Raw genomic sequence first — 27,666 nt, 5'->3', positions numbered from 1 at the left:
AAGAGGAAAAATTACTGTATTAATGTAAAATCTAAGTCCATTACTGTATGTGAAATGCAAGAAAATTCTTAGCAACTGGTATTTTCCCCAAAACACACAGATAAAAGATGTGATAAGCATCTTACAAAGTATTTCTTAACTATTATTATACAATGGTGTCCCCAAACAAAATCATTAGTGGGACAGTTTGGACATTTATGAGACAAAGAATTTTTTGGATGAGTTCTTGCCACATTTTCAGATGCTACCAGTAACCAAAGCAATCTTTCCTATGAGTATTACTGTAAAGCTATTTTAATCTCAGGACAAATTAGAAGTAAAACTCAAAGCTTTTAGTTTTTCTGATGAGAATGAAAAAATATAAATATGAATTTAAAAATGTACAATTTAAGAACAGAGAATTTGCTCAGTGCATTCTGGATCGCTTGACTCTGCTCATTTCTCCTGGTGCTTTTCTTTTCTGAGATAATCCAGTTCCAAGAGCTGTGTTATCCTGAAGGTGAGACTCAGCTTCTGGCAGGCAGTAAGAATCCACAGGGGGAGGTGGATCCTTCAACAGAGGAAGAAAAAATGAGTGGGTTAGTTCAAGAAGCTTCTGAGAAGAAAGAAACAGCTCATTAGTTGCCTAAAACTGAAAATAACAAAATGAGCATTGCACACCTAACATTTTGAATGTTTTGCGAGCAGTTTCATACCCTGCAACAGATCCCACTGCCAGCACCAGAACGTGCTACAGCAGTTAAATTTGAGGCTACAGATCAAAGCCCTCAATGTAGGCACTCTGTGGCCACAATTCCTGGCAAAGGAGGCATGTGACTGGATTCAGGGGGCTGGGTCTGAGGGGGGCCTGTGGGGTCGAGAGCGCCCTCAGGCATGCACACCTGGATGAGGTAGTCAGCGATGTACTCCGGCTTCAGGCAGTTCACTCCTTGGGCTGCTGCCTCTGCTACATTAACCCTGCTGTCATCTGGCTTCAGCTTACTGAAGTCAGCAAAGAGATGAGTCGCTTCTTTAAAGAGAGAGACAGAATGACCAGAAAACACCTACAGACAAAACACAACAGACAAAAATGAGTTTAGTTTTGTTTCTTCCCCAAGACAAGTGCAGTTCATGACCTTTAATTTCACTCATCAAATTAACTTGAAATCAATGGGAAATAAAATACCATTTACAGCTGTATTCTGTACCATCACATACCTTCCCAGAAGAGTGATCCTTCTCATCAGAGCAGGGCACAGAAATTCTATCCCCAGTTCCCACCAGCACTACTGACTTGTGTTACTTCAGACAAGCTCCTCTGCCTGACCACTTCCAAAGTGAAGATGACATAGCTTTTTCCTCCCACCTTTGACCATATCTCAGCTACCCTGTGCAAGCAGTTTAGTTCATGAAGACCTTTTACTCACATGAAAAATGCCCGGCACAGTTTAACAGAAAGAAAAAAACCTCCATAATTAAAGAAACACACATACATTTCATTATTTTTTTCAAACAATTACATACTTGTGCTCCTCCCGACTGAAGAAGGCGCCTGAATCCTGCTTCCTTGGTTTGATCAACATTCAGGATCACTTTCCAGCCACTGAAAGCTCCCTAGAGAAAAGACAATTTAGTCAAAAGTTTGCTGGTACTGAAAAAGTACAAAGACTTAAGGGATCTATAATTTGTCCCTTTTGAGAATATCCATCAGATAAAGACTTGCAATTACCTAGTTTTGTCTTTAAGTGTAAATGTCAGAAAAAAAATTCACAGAACATACAGCTATTGGGCCACAGTCAGGCAGCTTGCCACCAAACCCTCTCACAGCCTGCACAGCAAGATGAGCAAACCAATCTATGAAAAGACCCTTGGCAATGAGTATGTTTTCCAGAACACTAGACACTCATTTATAGAAACTTACCTTAAAAAAAAAAATTACTTGGAAACATTTCTCCCTGTTCCCCCACCATGCACTTAGTTACAGTAACAGCATCGAGGGCCAAGTGGTTGCCTCCTACAAACACTCACTGTGGTTTCCAAGTAGGCAAAGAGGTAGGCAGGATTTGCTACAAGCATTCATTTAAAAAAGATTATTTTAAACCCCACACAAGTCAAGATTTATCCTGATGTAACTGAAACACCTTCCAATGAATGCTCAACTGCAACGCCTGCTTTGAGAAAAGAGTTAATTTGGGGAGTTCAAGTCCCACTTCCAAAAATCTCACTGTAAGACTTTGGAACTTGCATCACAAAAATGACAGAAGGTGCCTTAGGAAAGGTACCGGTACCAGTTGTGGTTTCCTCATAAAGCTCAGTGAGGTTGGCTCCTCAGTCAGTGCTCTGAAGCATAAATATCATCTTCCTGGCTGAGGGACGTTTACATACATAAGTAGTCACATTCCAGCTTTGCAAAACATGAAAAATGTTTCAGGAGGAGATTAAGACTTTTAATACACCAGCATAGAAAGTTTAAAAAAGAAAATGAAAATTAGTTAACTGGAATATTTTCAGACAAGACATTTTGTTCTTGATAACAAGACAGGTTACCTTCCCCTGCCAGTTAAGTTTCCAAGTTTCTTGGTGACAATCCCTGTCCTGTCCACCCACACTGTACCACTTAAGGAGTGTCTAATACCTCGACAATGCCCGTTTCTTGCCTCCCTTTATGAATTCTTTTCCTCCACCTCATGGCTGCCAGTGCTAGTTTCTTCTGGTTTACATTGATTGCAGGCAAAACATTAAGTATGGAATTACTTCCCCACTCGTAATCTTCTTCCTGGAAGAAGCATAAACTTCAATTACAAAGCATTCCTGCCAACTTTACCAGCAGAAAAATAGATTTAAAAAACCCACACCAAACAGAACCCCCCCCCCCAAAAAAAACCAAAACCAACAAAAAACCCCCAGAACAAATCCCATCCCACTCTAGCTTTATATATGGATTTTATTTGGCCAAAACAGCTCTAGGTAAAATTGGAGATACGGCTCTTAATTGCACATATGTATCTAAATCAACTCACATTTTCTGCAACATCAAATCATGTACACAACCAGATTCCCGTTGCAGTTACCTACAATGGAATTCAACAGCAGGGCAAAGCAACTCACTACACTGCACACCACTGACTTCTTATTTCTGCAGTGTCTTCTAAAAGAATGAAAGTTGGTTTTGCTGCATAAAGATATGAACAGTCTACAGGCATTATTTTAAAGTTCACCTGGTCAATGTAAAAGAACTGCTTGACCCAACAAAAATAACAGGGAGGTGAAGAGTCTGAAGGACTAGCATTCAAAAATGTTTATGCACATGGTCATAAAGTCAGATTATTTAAAACTAATATATGTTCATTTATTGAAAGGATCAACATTTAATTCCTGGTGTAACAAAATCCATGAAAATTTAGCTGATACCAGGGAGAATTTACCAAAAACTACTCAAAACCCTCAATTTTCAAAAGCAACTATAAAAAGTATAGGTATTTCATTTATCTTATATGAGGAGTTTGGTCCAGAACTAGTTTTCAGACAAAAACTTTCCTGACTTTGGATTCTCTAAAACTCCCAAGGCTCAGGCACCGTAAACTGCTAACTGGATTTGAGAGGTTGTCTTTTCCTACTAGTGCAAAACAAGAACAAATGCAAAAAGGTACAACATAGTAATGTCTCAGTAATAGGGTCACATGCCTGAACAAAGCAGCCAGCTCCTCTACATGCCTCCAGGTAGGAACGGTGAAGCACCCACTTTCCAGCTGCCATCGAAGCCAAGAATTTTTCATTTCGAAGAGGATGTCCCACAACAATGTGTGTGCAACTTGGATCAAAGTACTGCTTCTCAAGTACTATTCCACCTTGAAATGAGGAATGAATTTGATTCAAATTACCCAAGAGTCATGCTTGACCACAGAAAGGATCAACTCAAAGTGAGAATTATCTGAATTCAGATAAAAATATACTTAACTCAAATTTACACTGTAAGTATTGTAATTGAAATGACATGGGCAGAAGCTGGCAAGGAAGGAGAAGCAGCTAAGAAAGAGTGGCTCTGTAAAGTGCCACTGCAACACAGACAGGAATGGGAGACACCAGAGGACAGCAGATCCTGGGTACTCCCAACATTAAAGAATGAGGCTGTTGTGGAGACAGCTGTAAGAAAGCTGCCAGAAGACAAACCCATTGCTGTTTTATGGCAAAGCTGATCACTCACACAATAATGATACTATATTCAAAGAATCGCTCACAGGCACAGAAAGCCATAAATTTGAGCCCTCAAATCTGGTAAGTCACTAACAGAAGCCCTTCCTTTTCCCCAACAAGCCACAACTGAGCAGACACATAGTATTCTTTGCATTTCACAAGTATCTGGTACCTAGTTCCTCAATCAGATGGGAGTAATCAAATCTTTCTTGAGGATTAAGAGAAGACAGCTGAAATTTACGGTGTTTTTCTGGTTCTTCATCAGCCTTCTCATCTTCTGTAACAGCCTAGAAATACAGTAACAGATTTTGAAAAATACGACAGAACAATTAGGTTGACAGCTGACTATGTCTCTGCCAAACATTCTGGGTTATTTTTATATTAAGTTTTCTTTTAGCTGGGAAAAGCAGAATCAAACCTGTCAATCACTTGACAAAAAGCCTGGATCTTATAAAATCCTCCTTGGGCTCCTGCTTGAACATCCTCTTGGTTCTCCCTTTCTTCAGGGCACAGTTGAACCAATCTGTCATAAAAACTAATCCTCCATTCACATCTACCGGATGCCAGGTTGAACACATGAGGAAAGCACCACTGATCTAACACACTGCCTTATTCATTCAGAGTTTCCATAAAGTCTGAATTTTATATTCTTTGAGGGCCTTTCCACTAACATGACATATTATGCCCCTGAAGACACAGAGCTGCCTAAAGTTTGAGCATTAGATGATGCATTGCAGACAAAGGACTAACCTCATTGTCCTTTCCCTTTCCAAGGTCACAGTAAAATAGAATTTTAAACCAGGTTTTTGGCAGAAGAATAATTTTCCATTTGTACCGAAACATAAAATTCCAGATAGCACAAAGGAAATCTTGGCCTAACTTTTCTTCCATCATCCTAACGTGGCTGGAGGAGTTCCAATTAATACACATAGTAACTCTTCACTCCAAAGCCTACCTTAGTGTTCCAGCATGAACTAACAGGACAAAAACCTTTATTTGTCTGAACAAACAAGCTTTATCTATTTGAGCAAACACTATTTGTTCAAAATCTCAAAGAAAGGGGGAAAAAGAAATAGTACTGCACAAAAGTAAACCACTTCAAGATTTCAAATGCAGATATTCACCTATTTTATACTCACTGTCAAGTTCAAAATTTCTTAAAGTGTCACTACATCTGTCAGAACACAAATCATCATAAACATTTCTTCATATGACAAACCTTTTCTTTGGGCTGTGGTGCCACAGGAGGGTTAGCCAGTGGGAAAGCAATGGTGGGGGCCTGTGGAGTGGGAATCAAGTTATCTTTAATCGGTGTTTCAGGATCTTTACACACAGGATTCTTTAGATCTTCAATCACCTCTCCATCTCCAGCCTCAGGAACAGCTGTGAAAGTAAAGCACTGTTGCATGACTTGTCTTTGGAAGAATATAATGATGGATAAAGTAAAAAATAAAAATAAATAAAAACCCCCACAACTGCTGCTACAACGTATACAGTTATATTTCACCACTACCTTTCATAAAGATGCTCTTCCTTATACCACAAACCACCAACTGCAGTATTGCAGACTCCTGTCCCCAGATGCCTTGCTTTGAAAAAAACCTGAAAACCTCAAATGAACTAATTTCTCTGGCTAAACTGCACTGATTTGGTTGAACAAAAAAATCAATTGAATGCATTTAGGTAATTTTCTTCAACCCTCTGTAGGACAAGGGCCAGTTTTCAGGAAGACTACTGCCACAAGCAGAAACTCTACAAGTAGACTGGTGGCAGGAGGGAGGAAGTGAGGAGAGAGAAATAAAGGATTCCATTACTCAGAACAGGAAGAAAGCAAAAACAGATAAAAAACCACCTGGTTTTGGCAGAAAAAGCATGTTGCTTCCTTAATCTTAGCAGTACACTTAAGACTTCAAGAAGAACAGGGAATATAGATAAAGTATCTTCACTGAGTCCTGACCCAAGCATGTCCACCAGCAACTCAACACATCTCGTTTTTTGGATGTGTGAGTTATCTTCCTATACCCCCATTCTTCACCTATGAATATGAAAAACATTTTGCTACTGGTATTCCCATTTGAATTCCACTATACCTGCTTAAGGTGTTACCTGGAAACCAGTTGTGGTTCCAAAAAAACCACCAAAAAACTTTGGAAGATTTTATGAAGATCTTTTTTTTTGGAACCATGGCAGTCTATTTTTAGACAGGCACTGCCTTGGTGTTTGGCCACAAATGGACAGGAAAGCTTCTCTCTAAAAAACAGCAACACATAACAGAGCTCAAAGATGTAAAACTGTATTTTAAAAGTCTCAAAGATCAAATGGATGCTGTCACAAAGAACCAAGGATATTGCATTTCTGATTTTACCTATACCAGCAATCTCTGCATCCGGTACAGATCCTCTGAGGGCAGACTCATCCACATTCTTATTGGAGTTACTCTGACCTTGCTCAGTGTACTGGGAAGAACTATTAGGCCACTGAAAGTTGCTGACAAGTCTTGCTCTCTCCTCCCTTGCAGTAGGATCATCCCAGACGATCTGCTCACTCTGGGATGGCTCTGTGTTTATATCTGCGAGTGCCTGACGGGATTGCCTAAAGAAAAAAGCACAGGTACCTTAAATACTCATCCTAGGAGGCAATGTGTTAATGATCACATCAACTCTAACATCCAAGTGACTTCACAGTCACTAGAATGGCTGGGAAAGGGGAAAATTTCAGTATAAGAGCTATTCTGGCATGCTGGCTTTGTGAACCCAAGTGTCAGCTTGGCTGAAAAAAGGCACACAGAATATCAGTAGATGTTTTTATTATGTGCTTATTAATAAATTATTACCAAATCAGTGTACTTTACTCTTTACTGAGCCTATTTATTTGCAAAGAAACACCAAGCTACATGAATAATTTTGCAAGACTTCCATTACTTTTTTAGTGTACCTCAGCATGATAGAATAAAAATTCTATCCTCCATTTAGAAAGAAAAGAAAAATAAAAGAGAAGAACCATTCACAAAGATGCTTTGCAGGAATACCTACTACTTGTATATGACCTACATGCTGAAATATTGCAGTACTGCTTTCTTCAAAATCTATAAGAACATTAATATGAACAAAAAGAAAATAAACCTGTTGGCATAATTCAACTCAAAACTAAAAACCAATCATACTATTCTGTGATTTTTTTGAAAAACAAAAAGGTACCCACTACGGATTAAAACAACGTTCTGGTTTTATCTGGCACATCCAGTTAAAGATTCTGAATTGTAAGAGAAGCAGCTCAAGCACATCAGTAGAGACAGACAATACACTTGAAAATCCTGAGGAGCTATTCACGTTTCAATGAATGTCTAAACATGCACAGGGGGGACAAAATAAGATACTTTGAAACACAAACCAATACCTTAGAGCTTCCAAGACCCTACTGCGGCCATTTCGCACAGACCGTGTGCTATCAGGAGTGGTTGGGGAACCATCAAAACTGCTCCTTGAAAGGGATCCTCTTTGCCCTTGTGGTTTCACCAGTGATGTGGCAGACATGATCTCCTGCAGCTGCCTTTGGAAGTTCTCCCTCATTTCCAGTGCTTGAGTTAAAACTTAAGAGAAGGAACAAAACTCACAATATCACAACTGTTATATTGCAACATGTGAAAAGTGAATGACTGTTCACTGTTTCAGTGAAAACTGGAATTCCAGTCAACTTCCCCTGGCACTGGGACAAAGACTGTACATTAAGAAGAGGAAAAGATACTTGGGAAAAAATATCTAGGAAAACTACATATGCTCCAAGTCACCTATTCTTAGGCACAAGAAGAAACTGCATTGGACTTCTGAATTTGCTCACAGGATCTAACTTAGATCCACAATTCTCCAGGAACACATTTATTTACATAACATATACTCCAAAACAGCAATCTGCCATGTTAAAGATGAACTTCGGTGTTTTAAAAACAAAAACCCAGCAATTAAGTACTTTGCAATGGATGATCATGATTTTCTTGCAGGCTGTCAAAGTCTTTAAAATAGAGAGGAAAACTCTTCCCTCACATCCAGCAACAGTAGCTGTACTTGACCAGTATGTAAATATGGTACCTAAAGCTTCTAGATCTCAACACTCAGCACCTGAAACTGTAAAAGGCTCATATTGATAGTTCGATGTTCCAAAACCATTTTGAAAACATTTGAACAACTGAACACATTTTGAAAACATTTACCTCCTTTGGATTCACTGCTTACACTTTGTTCTTCCCCTGTAGTGATTGTTCCCTTTATTTGGTCAGTAATTATATCACCTTCAGCATCATCTTCATCCACTGGAATTATCTAAAGCCAATGAAGACAAGTTGATTTCTCAAATACCAAATTTTTTTGCTTTTTAACCATGTTTGACACTTTCATAAATTCTGAAGATTATTAATCTTGCCTTAGAGTAAATCTAACATTTCTGCTAATGCAATGACAGTAGAACAGTAGCATCAGTGACAATTCCTATTCCACAGTCTAAATGTCTGCTAAGGAAGTTAACACTTTGGATTTCATTACCTACAAGAGGAGGCTAAGACTGAACCTACATCATCTCAAATTTGGAAAGCAGTTCCTGAAATGCCTGTGTATCCCTCCATCATCCTAGAAGAGGAATATTACAAATGCAAAAAAACCTTAAGGGACATCTGCAATAGCTACTATTAACTACTAGTCAAACCTGATTCAGGACATTGCCGAATAAGCATCAATGTTTTTTATTATTATATTGATATAACTATTAAGTAAACCAAATCACTTCAAAGAACATGAATTCTTATCACACATCATACCTCATTTTCCTCTGCTGGGTTTCCAGTTGATGGAAGTTTACTGGAGGAGGAGAGCCTGATGTCGTGCACTGCACTGATGTCCAGGCTCATTTTGGGATTGTAAGTGTGAGGGAAGAGAGATTCAGGAAGCCGTTTATATGCCTGGGCACTCTGTAATAACATCAGTTAATAAGAGAAAGATGAGGAACTGATTCAGATAAAAGAAATTTCACACCTTAACAGGAAAATTTGTTTTCTCCTCATGGAGAACAAGGTAAAAGTGAAAACAAGCCAGTCGATTTATTAGTTCTAAACAGGATACAAAACATCAGTCCCCATACATGTTCAGGATAAATGCATACAGAAAATCCACTGCCACATAACTGGTTTTAAGTCTCCATTTCCCTTCACTTTTAAAAAAGGGAACAAAACAAGCTTCATACCTCTAAAAGCCAGTGTTCTGAAACAATATGTATACCCCGTTCTTTAACAGATTTGTACTCCTTATTGTTGTCATTCTGTCCTCCCTTGTAGATGAAGTGTGTTACTGTCTCATCAAAGCACCATCTAGAAAAGAAAACAAAATACAAATTGAAGACATCACTTCTATGAGAAAGTATCAGAAATCCAAATCAGAAATTTTCCTGTCCCTTGTTCAGGTTAAAATATTGTTTTGCCTATTTTTTTATGCCGCAATAAACAATAAGCTCACTGTCTTTCCCAAAAAAGACAGCATTCTTAGGCACAAGGATGTTTCACAACAGAACAACTTCTATGCTGTTTGAAAGCGTTCCTGAATAAAACTAAATTGGATAAACATATGGAAGAGGAGGTGTTTTGCTTTAGTTTTTGTTTTATTTTTATTCAAGTAAGTGGAGTTTTAAATCAGTTTCTGAAATGTTCTCATATTGAGCTGCAAGTGAAATACTGACTCTTGAACAATATGTGCCTGTACAATAAGAAGTACAAAATAAACAAAATGAGGAATTCTAACTTTTAAATTGATAAAATCTAGTATTTGCTATTTAATGCTATCTAATGCTAGTATCTTCAGTATTTCTAAGCTACTACAAAACATAAGGCAACTTCCCTCACACGATGAATAATAACACTTACGATATAAGTCAAGTAACAAAACACATAAATCAGATTTATTGGAAGCAGAATTCTGTCTTAAATCACAAATGTTAGTTTGTAGTTTCTCTTCATGATAACCTATTTTTCTAAGCTTTTCTAAGACTGACCTAGCCATGCTTACAGTCCAGAAAACAATTCATTTTGAGCCCAGGAGAAACACACACAAATTCACATCAGATTCAGAATATAAAATATACAGCAAATGTTAAACCATTAAACCATCCAAAAGCTAAACTTCTTCAAATATGAAGAATAAAAAATAAAAAAATTCTGCAAATCAGGAAGACTTTCTGAGATAGACATATCAAGAACACAGAGATTGGGACACGGCAGGGAAAGATGGTCTTACTTCACATTAGAAGAAGATGACTTTAAGATGCTGAAATGTAACGTTTAACTATAGGAAAAGGCATATTAGAATGCGAAGACTCATATTTATTTCAGATCACATCAGTACAGAAGGTTAGAAGCCATTTGTATTGGTTGATACCTGCAGTCTGCTCCAAGAGAAGCTGCTACTGCATTCAGTTCCCTTTGCCTCTCAGCAAGTTTTTTACTAACATATATCACAACATCGGCCAGAGGCTTGGGCTCTTCTTCCTGGTCAAGCAGCAGGGATAAAAAACAGGACAGTCACTATTGGAATGTTTCTGTATCAATAACAAAAATACTACATGCTACATTAAATATTAAAGAAAAATATGTAATAACAACAAAGGTAAGATAAATACATTTCCTCTGTTTTTGCTGCTCCCAAACCCCATGGTCAAAACCCAGCACTATTATTGCACCATACACTAGGTATCCCAAGACAAAAGATTCACTTTCAGCCAATCTCCCGAGAACATATTCTGCTCCTCTCACCACAGACTGAACACTTCCTGAACACTGAAATTAGGGAATTATCAAACCTGATGCCACTGTAGTATTTCACTGTCCTGGAGCGAGAAAATTAAGAATAAGAAGCTACAAAATAAGAAGTGACAGCCTTCCCTTTCTGAAGGTCATTAGCTTTCTTGCCCCTCCTCTACAGTAACCGGTACTAACATGGCAAGCCATACATAAATGCTCCCTTTCCTCCTACATCTTTTTGTTTTCTCTCACTAGGGTGGATTAGACTGAAGAGGTAAGATTACTGCAAGAAAGAATAACATAGTATGTCTTTGTAAGAAGTAAGCAACTGATCACATCTTGTGCTTCCTAGTAAGAAGGAGCACCTTAAAGAGGAAGGGAGGAAAAGAAGACGCATTAAAGATGAACTCCTAACTTTGGTCCAAGACAAAATAGCTAACCCTGTTCAGCTGGAGCCTGGGAATTTCTTAAGTCAGACAAAATCATCTCATTCCAATACTACAAAGTCTAAACTGGTACATATTTATATGCCATGTCACTTAGCAACTGGTTAATATTCAAGACAGTAGTACAGAGAATAGAAGAAGAGTTTAAAATTCGTTCCCTTCCATGAGGAAATTCTTTTATCATACCTTCCTTTAACTGTCATTGACAAATGCATAATCATATGGATTGGTACTCAGATAGATCACAAATAATTCAAGAACTCCTTTGTAACTTAAATCACAACAAGATATGGCCTTTTCCTAATTTATGCTCCAGAAACTAAACCCCAAAATTTCCTACCACTTTCGACTGTGCAGCAGTTAACTGAGGGCTGGCAGTAAGAGCTGCTGTATGCCTTGTGCTGTTTGCCAGTGCCAATTTCAAGTTTCTGCCGATGACTTCAGAGAGAGGTGTGCTCAGTTTCCTGGTTTTTTGATCAGGACCTCTCGGAGTTTCCAAAGCTGCCAGAGCATCCTACCAAAAAAAAAAAAAGAAGAAGAAGAAGATACTTCTCACTCAAGTGCAAGTTTCACAAACACAGTCCACAGTAAGACTTCATACTCCTAAAACCAGGACAGTGTACTAGAGGAGCAGCTAGCAACAGCAACTGTAGTACCACTGCAGAAAAGCAGTACAAGACAATCCCAGTCTTACAGTCTGCATAAGCAAAACAAGAAGAAAATAGTTTATTAATCTCTCTTTTTACTGCCATCACTGAAAACTGCCCTCAGTGGAAAAGCCAGTGGCCAAAACAAGTCACTCACAATTCCAACCAACTACTTTAATCTACTAATACTTCACCCCACAAGAGTTGCATATGAGTATGTGATTTTATCTGCACCTTTAAAATACCATTTCAGACTGCCTTTTTTAAAAAAAAGAGAAATTCTGGTCTAGAATATCTTGTTTTTGAAAATGATCGGAGTGGTGAACTACTAGGATTTTGAAAAGCCAAATACCAACTGAATCATAGATTTACTTGCTCACAGAACGTTTTGGGTTGAAAGGGACCTTACAGTTTATCATCTAGTTTCAATCCCCCTGCCATGGGCAGGGACACCTTTCACCAGACCAGGCTGCTCAGAGTCCCATCCAACCTGGCCTTGAACACTGCCAGCAATGAGGCATCCACGACTTCCCTGGGCCACCTGTGCCAGTGCCTCACTACCCTTACAGTAAAGAATTTCTTCCTAATATCTAATCTAAACTTACATTCTTTAGTTTGAAGCCATCAGTCCTTGTCTTGTCACTACATGTCCTTGTAAAGAGTCCCTCTCCATCCTTCTTTGTAGGCTCCCTTTAAGTACTAAAAGGTTGCTAAAAGGTCTCCCTGGAGCCTTCTCTTCATGAAGCAGAACTAGCTAAAGAGAACACTGGATTCGCAACGCATGCAAACCACAACAGACAACTCACAAACAACCCCCCAGAAAAACCTAACAACTTTGCAGGAATTCAGTGCAACTGATCTTTCAGTTAAGGCCTTGAAAATGAAAATCAAACCTGAATCCTTCCAAAGCACACTTGAAACATTCAAGAGCTATTCCAGCACAGACACTCACTAAGTATCAAGGATGTCTTTGCGCTGGTTTTTTTAGCCCTTTGTGGCCTTCAGAATGAGATGCTGAGCCCAAAACCCCAACACGTTTTTCAATTTGCAATAACAGCTTCATAATTGCTATAAAGCTATTCCATTAAAACATGTATGAAAGTAACATCTCATCACAAAATAAACAAACACTTGTTTCCAAATACCTAGAGCCAATTACAAGCTGCCTTGTTGCTTTCTCAGTCTTTAGATGCAGAGAACACAGACTGTGTACTGTCTGAGGTGTAGGACACACAAGCATATGATGCAATAAGCACAAAGGAGCTTTGTTAAGGACACTACAGGATCTACTAGTCAATAAATTTTGTCCACAGGTTATTAACTAAAACTATATAAATAAATGGAGCCAGTTTTCCTGGCTTTATTCAAAAGGGAAATTCTGTATGTGTACAGTATAAAAATGGATAAGCAAAGGTTTCTGTGCTGCTTTTAAGTTTATGCACATCTTTAACCATACTGGCTCTACAGACTAAAAAATTTGCAAAGACAATCACCTTTACATCAAAAGAAGGCTTGAACAACTTGTCCTTGGAAAGAAATTTTGACGGCGTGTCAAGATGTAAAGACGGTTCTTTCTGTAGTGGTCTGCCTTGTGCAACAGGGGTTGTGTTCCCAATGTGATGAGAGATGACAGCTTGGAAAGCTTTACTCTGGAACCTGTTGATATCAAGTGGGGTCACAGCTGGTTTTTTTCCAGCTTCAAGAAGATAAGCAGGCTGTTCTGAATCAAGATATTTAACAGTTGCTGGTGTCTTGGTAAGCTGAGTAACGAAACTCTCAGTATCTTTAAAAGAAACAAAGAAAACATAAGCAAGCAGACTAATTTTTCTTCTGAACACAGACCTCACATACACTTCTATTTAAACAGCAACCAAAAGTTCACCTGACCTTTCTTTCCCTAAAAGAATAATTCATATCCCCCCCAATAAATGCTCTAAACTACAATTACATTTTAAAAGCCAGTATGTTCAGTGTCTCTTTCAGTTAACTACTTAGTTTGTATTCCGTAGGCATGAGCTTGACCCTAAGTGTCTGAAAAGAAGTGAGCAATCCCTGATCCACTAACACTGTTAGCAGTTCCACACATACCTGTATAGCTCGCATATGTCATACAACAACTATCAAAATTCTAATCCAAGAAAATGATGTAATACACAACAAAATCTTCCCTTTCGACACTAAAGGTAACTCCTCCTTCCTGGCTCCTTACTTCCCATGCAACTTCAGATTTCTTTTGCATTCATAACTCTGAATCCCATCACTTTAGCTCGTCACATATACATCCAGTCCCTCATGCCTTTGGATTAACAGGACCAAGATTTAGCTAGAAATAAACTGTTATAACTTGTCTATCATAAATACTTCCAGATAAGCATGACTCACTGTCTTTATAGCTGAAAAAGATTTAACACAAGAATTGCTTTTACATTTTACTCCTCATTTCCCATGACCTCCCACTTTGTTTCCTTAAAAATGTAATAAACAGATAAGATGTGCCATGCCAATGGCATATCTTCTGTCCTCTGACTTAGTGACCCACATAATTAATTTATGAGGGCACTTTTAAAACAGGTCTGCTAACATTCAGTATTAAATCATTGTAGTCTGCACCTTAATATGGAAGAAATACTGCCAAATAAGAGACTTGAAATAACTGGAAAAGGAGCAGAAGATGGGGTAGGCATGAAGGACTGAACAGAGGGACTTCACTGCAGACTAACAAGTACGAAGTTCCAAGTTGGATCTATCATCAATTCCCACTCAAGCTACAGAGCAGCATAGGTGCCAAAAAGGACAAAGCTGAGATGCTGAGCTTGAATCCCAATGACTGATAACCAAAAGACTCCATTGGCTCCAACAGACTTGCAGCAAATACACAGTATCATTTCTGTAATCATGTCTCAAAAGCAAGAAAAAAATATAGAAAAAGTACGGTTACATTGAGTAACCTGGTCTAGGGGAAGGTGTCCTTGCCCATGGCAGGGGGTTGGAACTAGGTGATCTTTAAGGTCCCTTCCAACCAAACCATTTTATGATTCCATCTTAATATTTGGAAAAATATCCTTTAGCTCTAATACTCTGAAGGTGTTAGGAAAAAACATTTATCATACCTGCCTTTTTTATTGTAAACAAACTCACACAGACACACTCATATTCCCTAACTTGCTGATAACCAACCTTGAGTCTCTGCATTTTCAACCAAGAATTTGCTTTCATCTGCTCTCTTCCCTGTCCTTGCAGACTGCAAAAGCCAAGCTACAGTGACTGCTGGCAAATTCCACTTCTTTGCAGCTTCGTACTTGGAACCATTCGGTTCTCTTACCACAAGATGGGTACTGGCAAACATTCCTTTTTTTGCATTGGCTTTCCGCACAAAGAATTCTTGGACTCTACAATTACATTAATAAAACATTCATTTAGTCATTAAGAAAATTAATCTAGGGCACATTTATACTATTATAAAATGTATTCAAGCAACAGAAAAAGAACTAGTAGAATTAGACATCTAAAGCCACCCACTTTGCACTTTACAGCCTAACCTACAAGTAGAAAAAAAAGAAAAATTAAACAGTAATGTTTTGCTTCTATCAGTATTGAAAACAATATTTCTCTTACTCCAGCACTCCTCACATCTTCATTTTCAAATCATATGCTGGGCCTAACATTCTTCTATAAGATTAATGGAACAGGCTTGATTCCCTTCTGGAGCTAACATGTATCATTTCCAAATAATTAACAGTTTTCTTTGTATTACGGTTTTTCTCTTATCATCAAGGACACAATCTTCCAAAAAGATGGCAGGACTGAGAACTCATAAGCAAATAATTTAGTTCAAACAGCCTACAAATCAGATCAAATGATACTGTAAGCTACACAATTTTGCCATGTCATGATTAAACATGTTTTTCAAAGATCCTGATGAACTGGGAGGAAATAATTCACCATGCCAGCTCCTAAGTAATGGTGCACTATCACTGGTTATGAGGCTGAACCGGACAGTGCTGAAGAAGAGGAAAAATGGTCCTCTCCTGGATAACTGAAGAACAACCCAGAAGGCCTGACACCTGAAAAACTGACTTTTATTACTCTGTTCTAGGGCAGAGTAAAAAGTTACTGAGACTCGAGTCACTGGGAAACACAAGACTGAGCATATTCTGGTAGAAATTAGACTGAGTACAGACCATATTTCTTGAAAGGAAAGGAAAACAGAAGAACTATGTAATGATGTCTCATGCTTCAGCACCAGCTTTTGTAAACAAACAGAATTCAAAAGAATTTTAATCTTTGTAAAGAAAAATGAAATGCACAATGGCAGCACATTGGCTATCTAAGAACAAGAAGAAACGGTGACAGGAGACATACCTGGCTCCCAGCAGTCCTGCCAGATAAGCAAGGGAGTCTCTCTCTGCACCAGTGAACTGGCTAAAAGAAAGAACACAGTCTTCCAGAGGGGTAGCTCCTTCCATTACCAGGACTGGTGTGAAAAGTGGATTGGACCGGAGATCTAAAAAGAGCTGCTGTTCCACACATGCTATCTTTAAGAAGGTGAAAGAGATAAAAACGTAAATCAAGCTAAACAGCAACAAAGCCAACAATATTTCAGCAACTGCACAAGAGCATTCATGGACTCAACAAGCAATCCTGCTTCCATCATTACACCTGATACAAATTATTTCCCAAATTCTTTTTTAGATCACTTCAATTTTGTCAAGTTTGACATACTGAAGCATTATTCAGAACTTTTCATTACTTAAGTTCCAACCCTCTATGTTCCCTTAGAGTAGTTCAAGGCATGATCTGAGGGTCTGTATAGATTTACTTCGCAGAAAGTTACCTCATACTGAAAAATACTAACAGCGGGTAGTCTATATCATATGCCCGCTCTTGGCAAATATGGTTAGTATTTTTTGACTTTTAAGCTGTAAAGGTGACTTCCTCTTCTGCCACAAATTAAAAAAGCTATAAAAAGCATGAAATCCTTATTAGTCAACTACCTCCTTCTACAATTCATCATTTAGAGAGAATACTGTCAGACCTTATAATGACCTTTGAGTCAGGACAATGAAGTCCTCTTTAAGAGTCCTATAGTAAATGAAGTGCAACAGACCAGATACCCTACAGACACACAAGTTTTAAAGCATTTAGTATATTTCAAACGAAACAAGGTTAATCTCTCAGTATCTTATCTATATGTAAGTCACCAATAACTCCGTATTCTGACAAGACAAATTTCTAATATGGATACCTACGTATTTGTGGAATTGAAAAAGTATAACTCCCTTACCAGCCATGTATTTGTGACAACATCACCAACAGTTGGCTCCACTGTGCACCCCAATAAAGGTACCACAGCATAGTCTGCAATGGTTCTGCTGTGCAGTGGTAGAACTTTCCCAGCATTCTCCTTTATAATATCTGCAAGGCAGGACTCCTCCTCTTCACCAAAACCCAAAAGAAGAAAAGTCTTTCTGACAAATACACCTCCCTCAGCCGGTGCAGAAGGCTCTCCCAAAGAACCATTACAGACAGAAGACTGATTCTCTCCTTGAACAGTTGAGTTAGTAACATCATTGAAGGTTCTGGATGTTAGTTTTTCCACTTCATCTGAAAGGTTAAAGAAAAATAAATGAACAATCAAGCATAATAATTGATTGACAAGAACATCAAAGACAACCCAAAACAGTTTCGTGAAGAAATGACAGTATTCTGCTGTTTTCAGCCAGGTTTTAGTTAAAAACTGTTCTACATAGGCCTGTTTAAATTTGATTTCTGAAACACAGTGTAGAAGTTAACATACTAGATGTGGCTAGCTTTTTAATAAGCAAATCCTGAAAACTCAAATGCTAATTATGAGCAGTTAAACTTTATACAGTATGCTGAGCCTAGGACATACCTAATGTAGAACCATTATTTACATATTGAGAGAGGAAGTCATCTTCAACAGCTTTCTGGTGCTTTAGAACGTTCACAGCTTCTTTCTTTGCAAGACTGGCTTTTTTTGGAAGAATTGGCTTCATTTCAGGTTGCTCCAAAATTGGGTTCTCTAACAGCTGATAGTTTAGAGGGATATAGTGCTCCACTGGATGTAGATAGCCTTTACTATATGACTCCAGCAACCATTTTGCTGTCACTATATGAGGCCTAGGAAACGAAGTGTTATAGAAACAAGTTACAGCAGGTTTAAGACTTGTGATTCTTCTTTCCTGCTCCACAAAATACTAGGAAATACACACACATGAAGTCTGTAACTCCCATACTAAGCAAGCTTTGGGCACTCTACAAAACTCAAGTTTTTTTAATTGTTTCAGTCTGAGAACAGCATTTCATACCTATTTTCTGTAACATAAATTATATCTGCCACTGCTGGGTTGCCAAATTCTTCCTCCTCAATACATTAACAAATACATGCTGACACCTCTCTTCACCCATAAGAACACTTGCTTTTCTATTCACTGAAGTGACTCATGGTTACCCAAAAATACAGCATTCAAGAGCACATAAGGATGTACTTATGAACACATGCTGTAAGTCGTTTCATTTAAATCAAGAACCACTTAGTATTTTCAAATGAATATGTGGTTTCAAAGAATCATAGAATGCTTTGGGTTGGAAGGGACCTTATAGTTTATCGTCTAGTTTCAACCCCCCTGCCATGGGCAGGGACACCTTTCACCAGACCAGGCTGCTCAGAGTCCCATCCAACCTGGCCTTGAACACTGCCAGCGATGGGGTATCCACAACTACTCTGGGCAACCTCTGCCAGTGCCTCACTACCCTTACAGTAAAGAATTTCTTCCTAATATCTAATCTAAACTTACACTCTCCCAGATTGAAGCCATCAGTCCTTGTCCTGTCACTACACGCCCTTGTAAAGAGTCCCTTTCCATCTTTCTCTGTAGGCTCCCTCCAGGTACTAGAAGGTTGCAATTAGGTTACCCTGAAGCCTTTTCTTTTCCAGGCTGAACAAACCCAATTTTCTCAGTCTTTCCTGAGGCTGCTTCATCCCTCTAATCAACTTGGTGGCCTCCTCTGGACTCGCTCCAACAGGTTGATGTCCTTTATGTGCTGGGGACCCCAGCAGTGTTGGGAGAAAGAAAACAAGGTGTAAGTAGACCTTAAACAATACAGTTATCACAACCTGTGAGCCGTCTTGTCCAAAAAGTGTTTCAGCTCATCATTATTTTCCCCCAAAATGACATGAGTAACATCTTCATTAAGTTGATTAAATCGAACACCACCACCAAAATTAATAAGTCTTCTCAGTTTGTCCAACTTCCTGCCACTGAAGCCGCATAGATAAATCTACAAAGAGAACAGAGCAATAAATAAGGCTTTAGAAATGCTAAAAAAAAGAAAGAAAAAACAAAGAAGACTATTTTGGTATAATTTGTTTCAACTGCTGCAGAACACAAAGCAGTGGTGCAGCTTCTGAGAAGCAGCAAAAAAGTTAAGCATTTATGATTGGATTAATTTATCTTTGAAAATTAATCTAGCAAAGCTTCAATGTTTACTAATGGAATGGACCCCATAAATTATACAATACAAAACCCCAAAACAAACCTCCACACCAATTCTAGAACCCATTCACTATAGTATTTAAATATACATGTCTACAAATATAGAATTTTATATTTATCATACATATTTAATACAATTGTATACCTACACAAATGTAGGCACATACACAAGCTACAGCATGTGGACACAAATCTGGTATTAGTGGTTGATCATCGAAACAATTTACTCAAGCAGCAAGTGCCAGTGCTCCAACATAGTAGCTTTCACATTGCTAAGACTAAACATGTCAAAATATACATTGTCAAACATACTCGACAACCATCTAACAAATCTTCAGGGGCTTGAAAAGAACTTAGGTCCAAGTTTTCCAGCTCATCAGGAAGAGGATCCAGTCGGCTGCTCATAACAGAGCTACATGCAGTTTCATTAACACCGCTCAAATTGATATTGGAAATGTGGCTGACGTCCGAAAGGGTCTGATCTTTAAATAAAATTAAAATTAAAAAAGAGGCATTAGATTTGGCTCATCCCTCTCTGCCGCTTCACTAAACAACAAAATGTAAAGCCTGAAGAATGAAAAATACTAGGTAAGTAGAACCTTGGTTAAACCAAGGGCTTTATTTAAACACAGATTGAGTACAGTCTTGCTAGCAAGAGTATACACCTTCTGTTTATTCCCAAACAGATGCTACCTATGACATAGCAGCAAATGAGACTGGTTTTCAAGATTTTCATTCCAGTTTTGTAGACACCAATTAGAAACACTCTTACAAATAAACAGGGCTCTCTGTAGTAGAGAAATCAACAAGAAGCTCAGTGATTTAAGAGAAGTAGGAATCAGGATCAGACATTAAAGGTGGCTGTGTCTTTCATGCTACCAACGTGTGCTTAAAAAATACTTTTAACTTTCCTTCTGTTAGAAGCATGGAGTAAGTAAAAACAAGTATATGAAGAAACAAAAATAAAAATAATAAGAAGAAAACTTCAAAACCAGCATTTGTTCACCACCCTCAAGACTGCTGTAAGATTAAATTCATTACAAACAATGCTTTTAAACTTCAAACGTATGAATGTTCATACTCTTACAGGACTTACAGATATACACCATGGATTCTTAAGCAGACAATCATACACCTAATTCAAGTTCATGTTTTTAACAATCATTCACGTTCCAAGTCTATACATGCTGGAATATTCAACGTGTATAAAAGCAATCTATTGGGTTTTGAACTTCAGCAGAATCTAGAACCCAAACTGTCAAACCAGCACTGCAAAAGCAAGCACCTTCCCAATCTTAAACAGTTCTTCCTCCTTAATATAAATGTTTCCTACCTTAGTTTTAACATATTTTAAAATATCTTACTTACTATCAGGCTTGCTGGTATCATTCGTAGGTGTTGATGTACTAGGTGCATTACTCAGTTTTGATCCAGCCTCTATTTTATACATTGTCTCATCCTGACAGAAGCCCTTCTTGATGCTGTCAGAAAACCACTGCACGGACACACAGTGCACATTCCACTTTTTGGCACATTCATACTTCTGACCTTCCAAATGTAAACAAAATTTTAAAAAATCACAATCACTAAAAGGCCGAACCTTCAGATAGTGATCGCAGAAAGATAGCTGGACATTAAGAAAATTTAGAAATTCAAATAACTTATTTTAATGTGCAAGTTGTGTTATCCTGGACTCTGTTGATAAGCTGCTTATTCTCTAATTAAAGTTAGAGTAAAAAATATCATGGATGGCTAGCTCATGGGTACAGTATGACAGGGCACTAAAGAAACAAAAAAGGAAAAAAGGCTTTAAAGCTTTCAAGTACACGGGAAAGAAATGGTTATAAAGTCCCAGGATATTTTACCGTAGAGACAGGGAGGGAAACCGGAGAAAAAAGAAAACCCTTCAATGCTTCTCACAATAAAACTAAAATCCTTTCATCTTCCCAAGAGGAAGGAAAAGGAGCTTTCGTTTTATCTTAGTACGGAGTTCGGAAGGCACAAAGAATAATTAGTTAAAAAAGCATCAGGCTACTATCCAATTTCAATCGCAGTATAAATTAAGTACTATCCAGTTCTCCCAAAAAAATGAGTTTTTCTTTTCTTTACCCCCTCTAGGATTCACCCTTTTTTCTCCCCTTAAATACCAACTGTGTCTCTGGCTTTTTTATCTCTTTTGTTCTCTCTCTCTCACGCCTTTAGACCAAAGCAAGGGTGCCCTGTGTTGTTCCTTCCAACAGCAGTGATTGCCTAAACAGAAGCAGCAAGAGCAACACTGAAGCAGAGCAGGAGACAGTTCCAAACCTTATGCTTATGCGCATTTACACTACTTCAACTCAAGAAGTGAATACAGTATTTACTCTGTCGGTCCTACCTTTTGGCTCTTGAACTATGAGGTGAGTACATTCGTTCATCTTGAGCTGCCCTGTGTATTGCCCCCCGTGTTCGGCAGTAAGGCGCTGGACTTCTCTCCTGTCCGAGCTGCTCAAGCCGGTCACGCAAATCGTGCAGCCAAGGAACACGGGACAGGCATGGTCTGCCGTGTTAACATCCGTGTACCTCACCAGGCTAAACAATGAAAGAGAGAAAAGGAAAGCATACTTTTTCTTCTGGGTAAAATCAACTAGTAGCCTGTGTTAACATAGGAATTACCAGTTCCCAAAATTAAATCAGTTTTGTTTTTTCATACCTTTGCTGAGACTTATCCCACAATGTCTTAACCCAAGAGGGAAGCAAAATAGGTTTCTTCAGAGAAGCAGCTACCAAGTATTTCTTGCTGCCAACTTCTCCAGCTACAAGATGAGTTACTGACACATTGAGGTCTCTGCACACACATCCACCCATCATCTGCACATATTTATGAACTTCTTCCTGGATGGGCAAAAAATATTATTGAAAATTATCAAGAAAAAAGAACCTACATGACAGTCGTGTTCACCTTAAAAAAACCAAAACAACCAAATGTGGATTTCAATTGTCCATGGTTTCCCCTAAAAAAAATATTCAAAAAATACAAAATGGATATGTATGGAAGCCATAAAAACATAACTATAATTTCCATTCTATTTTCATTTACGATAAGTTGAACATAATACATACCCTTAATAAAAACATTACCATCACATTGTATAAGCCAAGTTTGACAGATGGTTGACATCTTAGGTAGCTTTAGAAAGAGCTATCAGAATAAATAAAAAGTAAACTTCTATGATAAACTACTTAAACCACAGTTGACTGGATATTAAACCTTTACCATGCAGTCTGAGTAACCAGAAATGTTGTCTGTAGCATTATAGTCGCAGACAAACTAGCAAGATAAGTGATCCATCTAATCAGTTAATAAAAATCCCTAAAACATACATTTACTCCCATATTAATACCCCTCAAATGATTATATATGCATATACTTATGTGATATACATATGTGCATGCACAGATACACCACTACGTACATGTTTATATACTACATATACTTGCAAGACTCCCTCTTTCTTCATACAACTCTCTACATAAACTACACATACTCTACAAGCCACAGAAGACTAGGTAGATCTAGACACAGGTAGTTAGACATACACAGTATGACTGCTGCCTTAGTAATGAGCCTTCTGAAGCAAACACCAACAACAATCAGCTAAGCAATCCATTTTTTGGAAGGCATTACCCTGACATCTTTCTCCAGGCTGGTACAGGACACCGTCACATCGGCCATGGTCATGTTGTACACAGGATACTCGGCTCTTGGGACACATCTCTGGGACTGCATGCAGTACAGCACTACCTGTGGTCCCACGATCCTGCAACCAAGCTGCGAGAAAGTAACAGAAAAGGCACACAGAAAATAAGCAGAGGGCACACAGGTATCAGGAAGGCTTTCCTTGTCCCTGAATCCCAAGGAAGGCAGGGCCTCTTGGTCTGTCCTCCCCCTCCTCTACCATTTCTGGGTAGCTGACACTTTTGTTTTTGCTTTCAGCGGTGGATTTTCTGTACAATCCTTGTAGATTTTCTGGCCTCAGTAAAAACTGCAGATGCTATGGCTAACATGCCAGAGAATTCCAGCTAGCCTATCTTTGTCTGCTAGACAATTCCTTGCAGCTAAAACCAAATCATGTTTCTCAGGAGATAGAAAAAAGTCTAAGAACCAGCTTAGGGACTCCAGCAGAATCAGAACTGACCACACTATTTTTCCACGTGTTTAAAAATAACGATTATGGTTTGCTAGTCATCTTCACCCAAAAAGAATGCAGCAAAAAGGATGCAGTGAAGTTCATACGACTTCACTCAGTGCAAGAGAGAACGTGCAGGATGTAAGTACAGACATGAGTTCTTCTAGAAAAGAAAGAATATTGCTAGGAGTAAGTTGCTGGGTAGCATACCTTTTTGAGATGACTGAAACCCACGCCTCTAAAAGGATCACAAATGTAAAGTGATTTATCATTTTCTTTTATGTTGAGTACTGCTTCTTCTTCAAGGATCTGGAGATGTTCTTCTGACTGGAATTCTTTTATAGACTGCAGGTAAATGATGCATACAACATTTATTAACAAATCACAAACAGACAGTCCTGTGCAAACTACACAAGTGCATCTCCTTGAAATAGCTCACAACAAAGCTACCATGCAAAACACCTTGTGGGTGTCCTGTTCCCCTGACTCTTTACAACGTTCTGACTCAATCATTCATCATACAAACTTTCAGGACCCGATCCTACCACACGATGCCTTTGGCTCCCACTAAGCTCTCAAGCTGGAAAACAATGCACGGTGTCCTCCCTAAGTTTGCTTAGGGCTTAAATGAGTGACCACCACTCAGACCTTATGGGCTACATCTCTCTTCACTAAACGTCAACAGGGTTTGAAATAGTAGTTACCTCTTGGAATAATTTCTTCAACAAAATTGTTCTTGTTCAGCATACTTTATTAAACATTGGACACCTATGTTATGGAAACAGCTTTATTTCCAGGTGTACACACGCGAGCTAACTCATTATATGGCGCATACAGCTCAGTCAACGACAGAAATCCACCAAGCTCACTGACAGAGGTGACCAAGTCCACTTACCTCAAGAGCTTTGAAAAAATACTCCGAGCTCCCGGAAGACTTTATGAACTTCACAAAAAACGGTTCCTTGCCACCTCTCATCCTTTAACGGAGAAGCAAAACCCAGTGAGCGCCCCGACATTCCTGCCGCACCATGGAAGCCCTCGGGCCCCTCCCCGCCCACGGCCGCCCGGCCTCGGCGCCTACTTCTGACGGGTACGGAGGGCGGGGCAGGCTTGGGCTCACCGGGAGGCCCCTCCTCAGCGGGCCCCAAGGCACCCGGGGCCCCCTGCTGGGCAGAGGTGCCCCGGCGCTCGGTGCCCCACAGCCCCACGCGGCTGGCACCCCCAACGCCACCGCCGACCACAGCCGCCGCCACGGGCGGGAAAGCGGGGATGCTCGCACTGCGCAGGCGCGGGGCGGGGCCGGCACGGCGGGGGCGGAGCGGAGGGCGGGCCTTCGCAGTGGGGGCGGGGGCGTGGGCGGGGCTTTCGCGGAGTTACCCCCGGCTGGGGCGGGGCCGGAGAGGAAGAGGGCGTGGCCTTCGGGCGGGTGGGCGGGGCGGGAGCGGCCGTTACGTGTGCGCGGTGGGAGGGGTCCCGCGAGGGTGCGTGGGGCCGAGGGGAAGGACGGGAGGGGAAAGTACCTGTGGAGTCATAGGGGGATAAGCGGTTGGAATGGGCCTTACAGATCATCTAGTTACAAGCACCCCTGCCATGGGCAGGGACACGTCCCACTAGACCAGGTTGCTCAAGGTCTTTATCCAACCTGGCCATGAACACTGCCGGGTGTGCATCCTATTCCAGTGTCTCTCCACCCTCACAGTAAAGAATTTCATCTTAGTATCTAACCTAAATGACCCCTTTTTCAATCTGTACCCATTACTCCTTCTCCTGTCGGTGCAATTCCTGACAAAGAGTCCCTCTCCAGCTTACAGCAGATACTGGAAGGTTGCTGTGAGGTCTCCATTCAACCTTCTCCAGACCGAACAGCCCCAGCTTTCTCACCCTGTCTTCACAGGGGAGTCCAGTCCCGTTATCAACTTTGTGGCCCTCCTCTGGACTTGCTCCAACAGTTCCATGTCCTTCTTATGTTGTGGACAGCAGAACGGTACTCAGTACTCCATGTGGGTTCTCAGGAGAGCAGAATAGAGGGGGCAAATCACCTCCCTCGCCCTGCTGGCCATGCTCCTTTTGATGCAACCCAGGATTTGGTTGGCTTTATGGGTCGTGAGTGCACATTGCTGGCTCATGTTGAGTTTTTCATCAACCCCCAAGTCCTTCTGCACAGGGCTGCTCTTAATCACTTCTCTGTCCAATCTGTAGGCGTGTCCGGGATTGCCACAACCCAATCCATGTGTAGGACCTTGCACTTCACTTTCATTCATGTAGCTTCCAAGCTCTGGGCAAGAGTGTCAAATGCTCTCCCTCCAGAGCAGGTAGCTGGAACCTGGAACTTGCTCAGGAACAAAAATGTCACTACTCCCACATCACACTGTAACATCTACCTGTGTCATTAAAGGGTGTCATTAAAGGGTCACCTGGCCCATGCATCCAGTGGACCTCCATTCCATTCTTAGTGGCCACAAATGTTCTCTAAGGGTTGCTGCTGTTTGCATAATACTGATAATGCCTATAGTGGGAGAAGTCATTCCGTTAGAGGATCCTCTTAAGAAAATAAATCACAGAATCAATTAGGTTGGAAAAGGCCTCCAAGATCATTGTGTCCAACCTATGACTGAACACCACTATGTCAACTAGACCATGGCATTAAGTGTCTTTCCTTAAACACCTCCAGGGACAGTGACTCCACCACCTCCCTGGGCAGTCCATTCCAGTGTCTAATCACCCCTTCTGTGAAGAAATTCTTCATAAAAAATGTTTCAAAAGAGGAAAGCACCAAAAGCTCTGATAGGACAGTGCATGTTTGTTAGATTGAAACCTTACAGTGAGGCCACATGATGGCACTGTAATCTTATGAACTGAAGTCCAGTGAACTGTGCACAAGTCCACTGTAGTTGTTAGATGTTAACCTTTCCATCTCTAAACACATCAAAATTTTTCTGTATGCTTATGTCTTTTAAAAATGCTTGATATTAGTCACCTAGGACTGGTGTGAATAGTGTGAGATAATGCTTTTCCCATCTGTAAAACAAAGGTAAACAAAACTGAATATAATGAAAAGCAAAATAACATACTTATTAGATTAGTAGTGATAAGATGGTCCTCTGTTATTTGATGATGCTGGTTTTTAGCCCACTTTTAAAACTCTGAATTTGTCCTGCCTGCTCTTTTATTGTTATTTATAGGAATTTATCTTCCTTTTTCAGTCTTCTGGGCTATTCTAAAAAGTACGGAGAAAGGGGGGGTGTTAGTGTTAGTGGTAGTGGTGATGGTAAAAGGATCAAGAAGTCAAACACACAAAAGTTAACCAACTTCAATGGATTGTATAATACAAAATATTATTACAGTTACTGGCAGAGTCCTTAATTGAATGTACCAGCAGTGCTATCAAATACTGTGTTTTCAATTATCTCCTTGAATGTGGATCACAGTTTACTGCTGAAATCTGGTTTGATTTCATTTGCTGAAATGTGGTGCCTTCTCAGTGAAGGAATAGAAACTCTTGGAAAGATGCTGATCCACTGGGCCACCAATCTCAAAGTCCCACTTCTTTCCTCTGGAGGCTGCTTGTTGCTTGGAAAGATCCATGATGTATAAGAGAACACTGCAAAGGAACAGGGCTGCTTTTTTACATTCCTCTCAGGCAACTTGTCAGCGTGTTCAAGCATGTTTGGTTGTTGCACTTTTTTCCTGCAGGGATGGTGAAGATACATACCCTGTCTGGCATCAGAGCCCTCCAGAGAAAGAAAAGGCCAAATGAAAGTTCTTGTCAAGAGCAGAATAAAACATAAAATTGTTTTCATAAAGTCATTTTAAAAGTAAAAAAAAAAAAAAAAGGCAACCACTCTGGAAGTTCCTGCATGTAGCTTCATATTTCTTTTAAAAATAAATGCATATGTCATTATATGCTGAAATTGCCCAATTTCTGCTTATGCTGATATATTT

General features: G+C 39.6%; 1 protein-coding gene across 1 annotated transcript; it reads right to left on the bottom strand.

The window, feature by feature from the left end:
* TOPBP1 (DNA topoisomerase II binding protein 1) lies at positions 1-24,762 on the bottom strand. Its single transcript, XM_018075852.3, has 27 exons — positions 24,620-24,762; positions 23,935-24,069; positions 23,223-23,366; positions 22,248-22,429; positions 21,933-22,126; positions 20,927-21,106; positions 19,871-20,040; positions 19,180-19,343; positions 17,935-18,182; positions 17,326-17,645; positions 16,404-16,576; positions 15,219-15,430; positions 13,535-13,824; positions 11,735-11,908; positions 10,587-10,696; positions 9,403-9,526; positions 8,981-9,130; positions 8,381-8,489; positions 7,570-7,762; positions 6,539-6,765; positions 5,393-5,556; positions 4,346-4,460; positions 3,664-3,827; positions 2,615-2,755; positions 1,504-1,593; positions 882-1,043; positions 1-550 (listed from the first exon to the last, which is right to left on the bottom strand). The coding sequence occupies exons 1-27, from the start codon at positions 24,698-24,700 to the stop codon at positions 407-409; spliced, it is 4,560 nt and encodes a 1,519-aa protein (XP_017931341.1). The 5' UTR covers positions 24,701-24,762; the 3' UTR covers positions 1-406.
* Positions 24,763-27,666: the final 2,904 nt, after the last annotated feature.

The sequence above is a fragment of the Manacus vitellinus genome, unplaced genomic scaffold, assembly GCF_001715985.3.
Source record: "Manacus vitellinus isolate BGI_N305 unplaced genomic scaffold, ASM171598v3 scaffold_3_pilon, whole genome shotgun sequence".
In the NCBI taxonomy this organism is placed as follows: domain Eukaryota; kingdom Metazoa; phylum Chordata; class Aves; order Passeriformes; family Pipridae; genus Manacus; species Manacus vitellinus.
The sequence above is the reverse complement of the archived record's forward strand: the minus strand, read 5'-3'. Positions and strand labels throughout refer to the sequence as shown.

What these genes read in the sequence shown, in the direction of transcription:
- TOPBP1 (XM_018075852.3), bottom strand. Translation starts at nt 24,700, where the DNA reads ATGAGAGGTGGCAAGGAACCGTTTTTTGTGAAGTTCATAAAGTCTTCC. An exon ending in ATTTGTTAGATGGTTGTCGA is followed by an intron (nt 19,344 to 19,870) that starts GTATGTTTGACA and finishes TTCTCTTTGTAG; the next exon opens with ATTTATCTATGCGGCTTCAG. An exon ending in TTGGACAAGACGGCTCACAG is followed by an intron (nt 18,183 to 19,179) that starts GTTGTGATAACT and finishes TTCGTTTCCTAG; the next exon opens with GCCTCATATAGTGACAGCAA.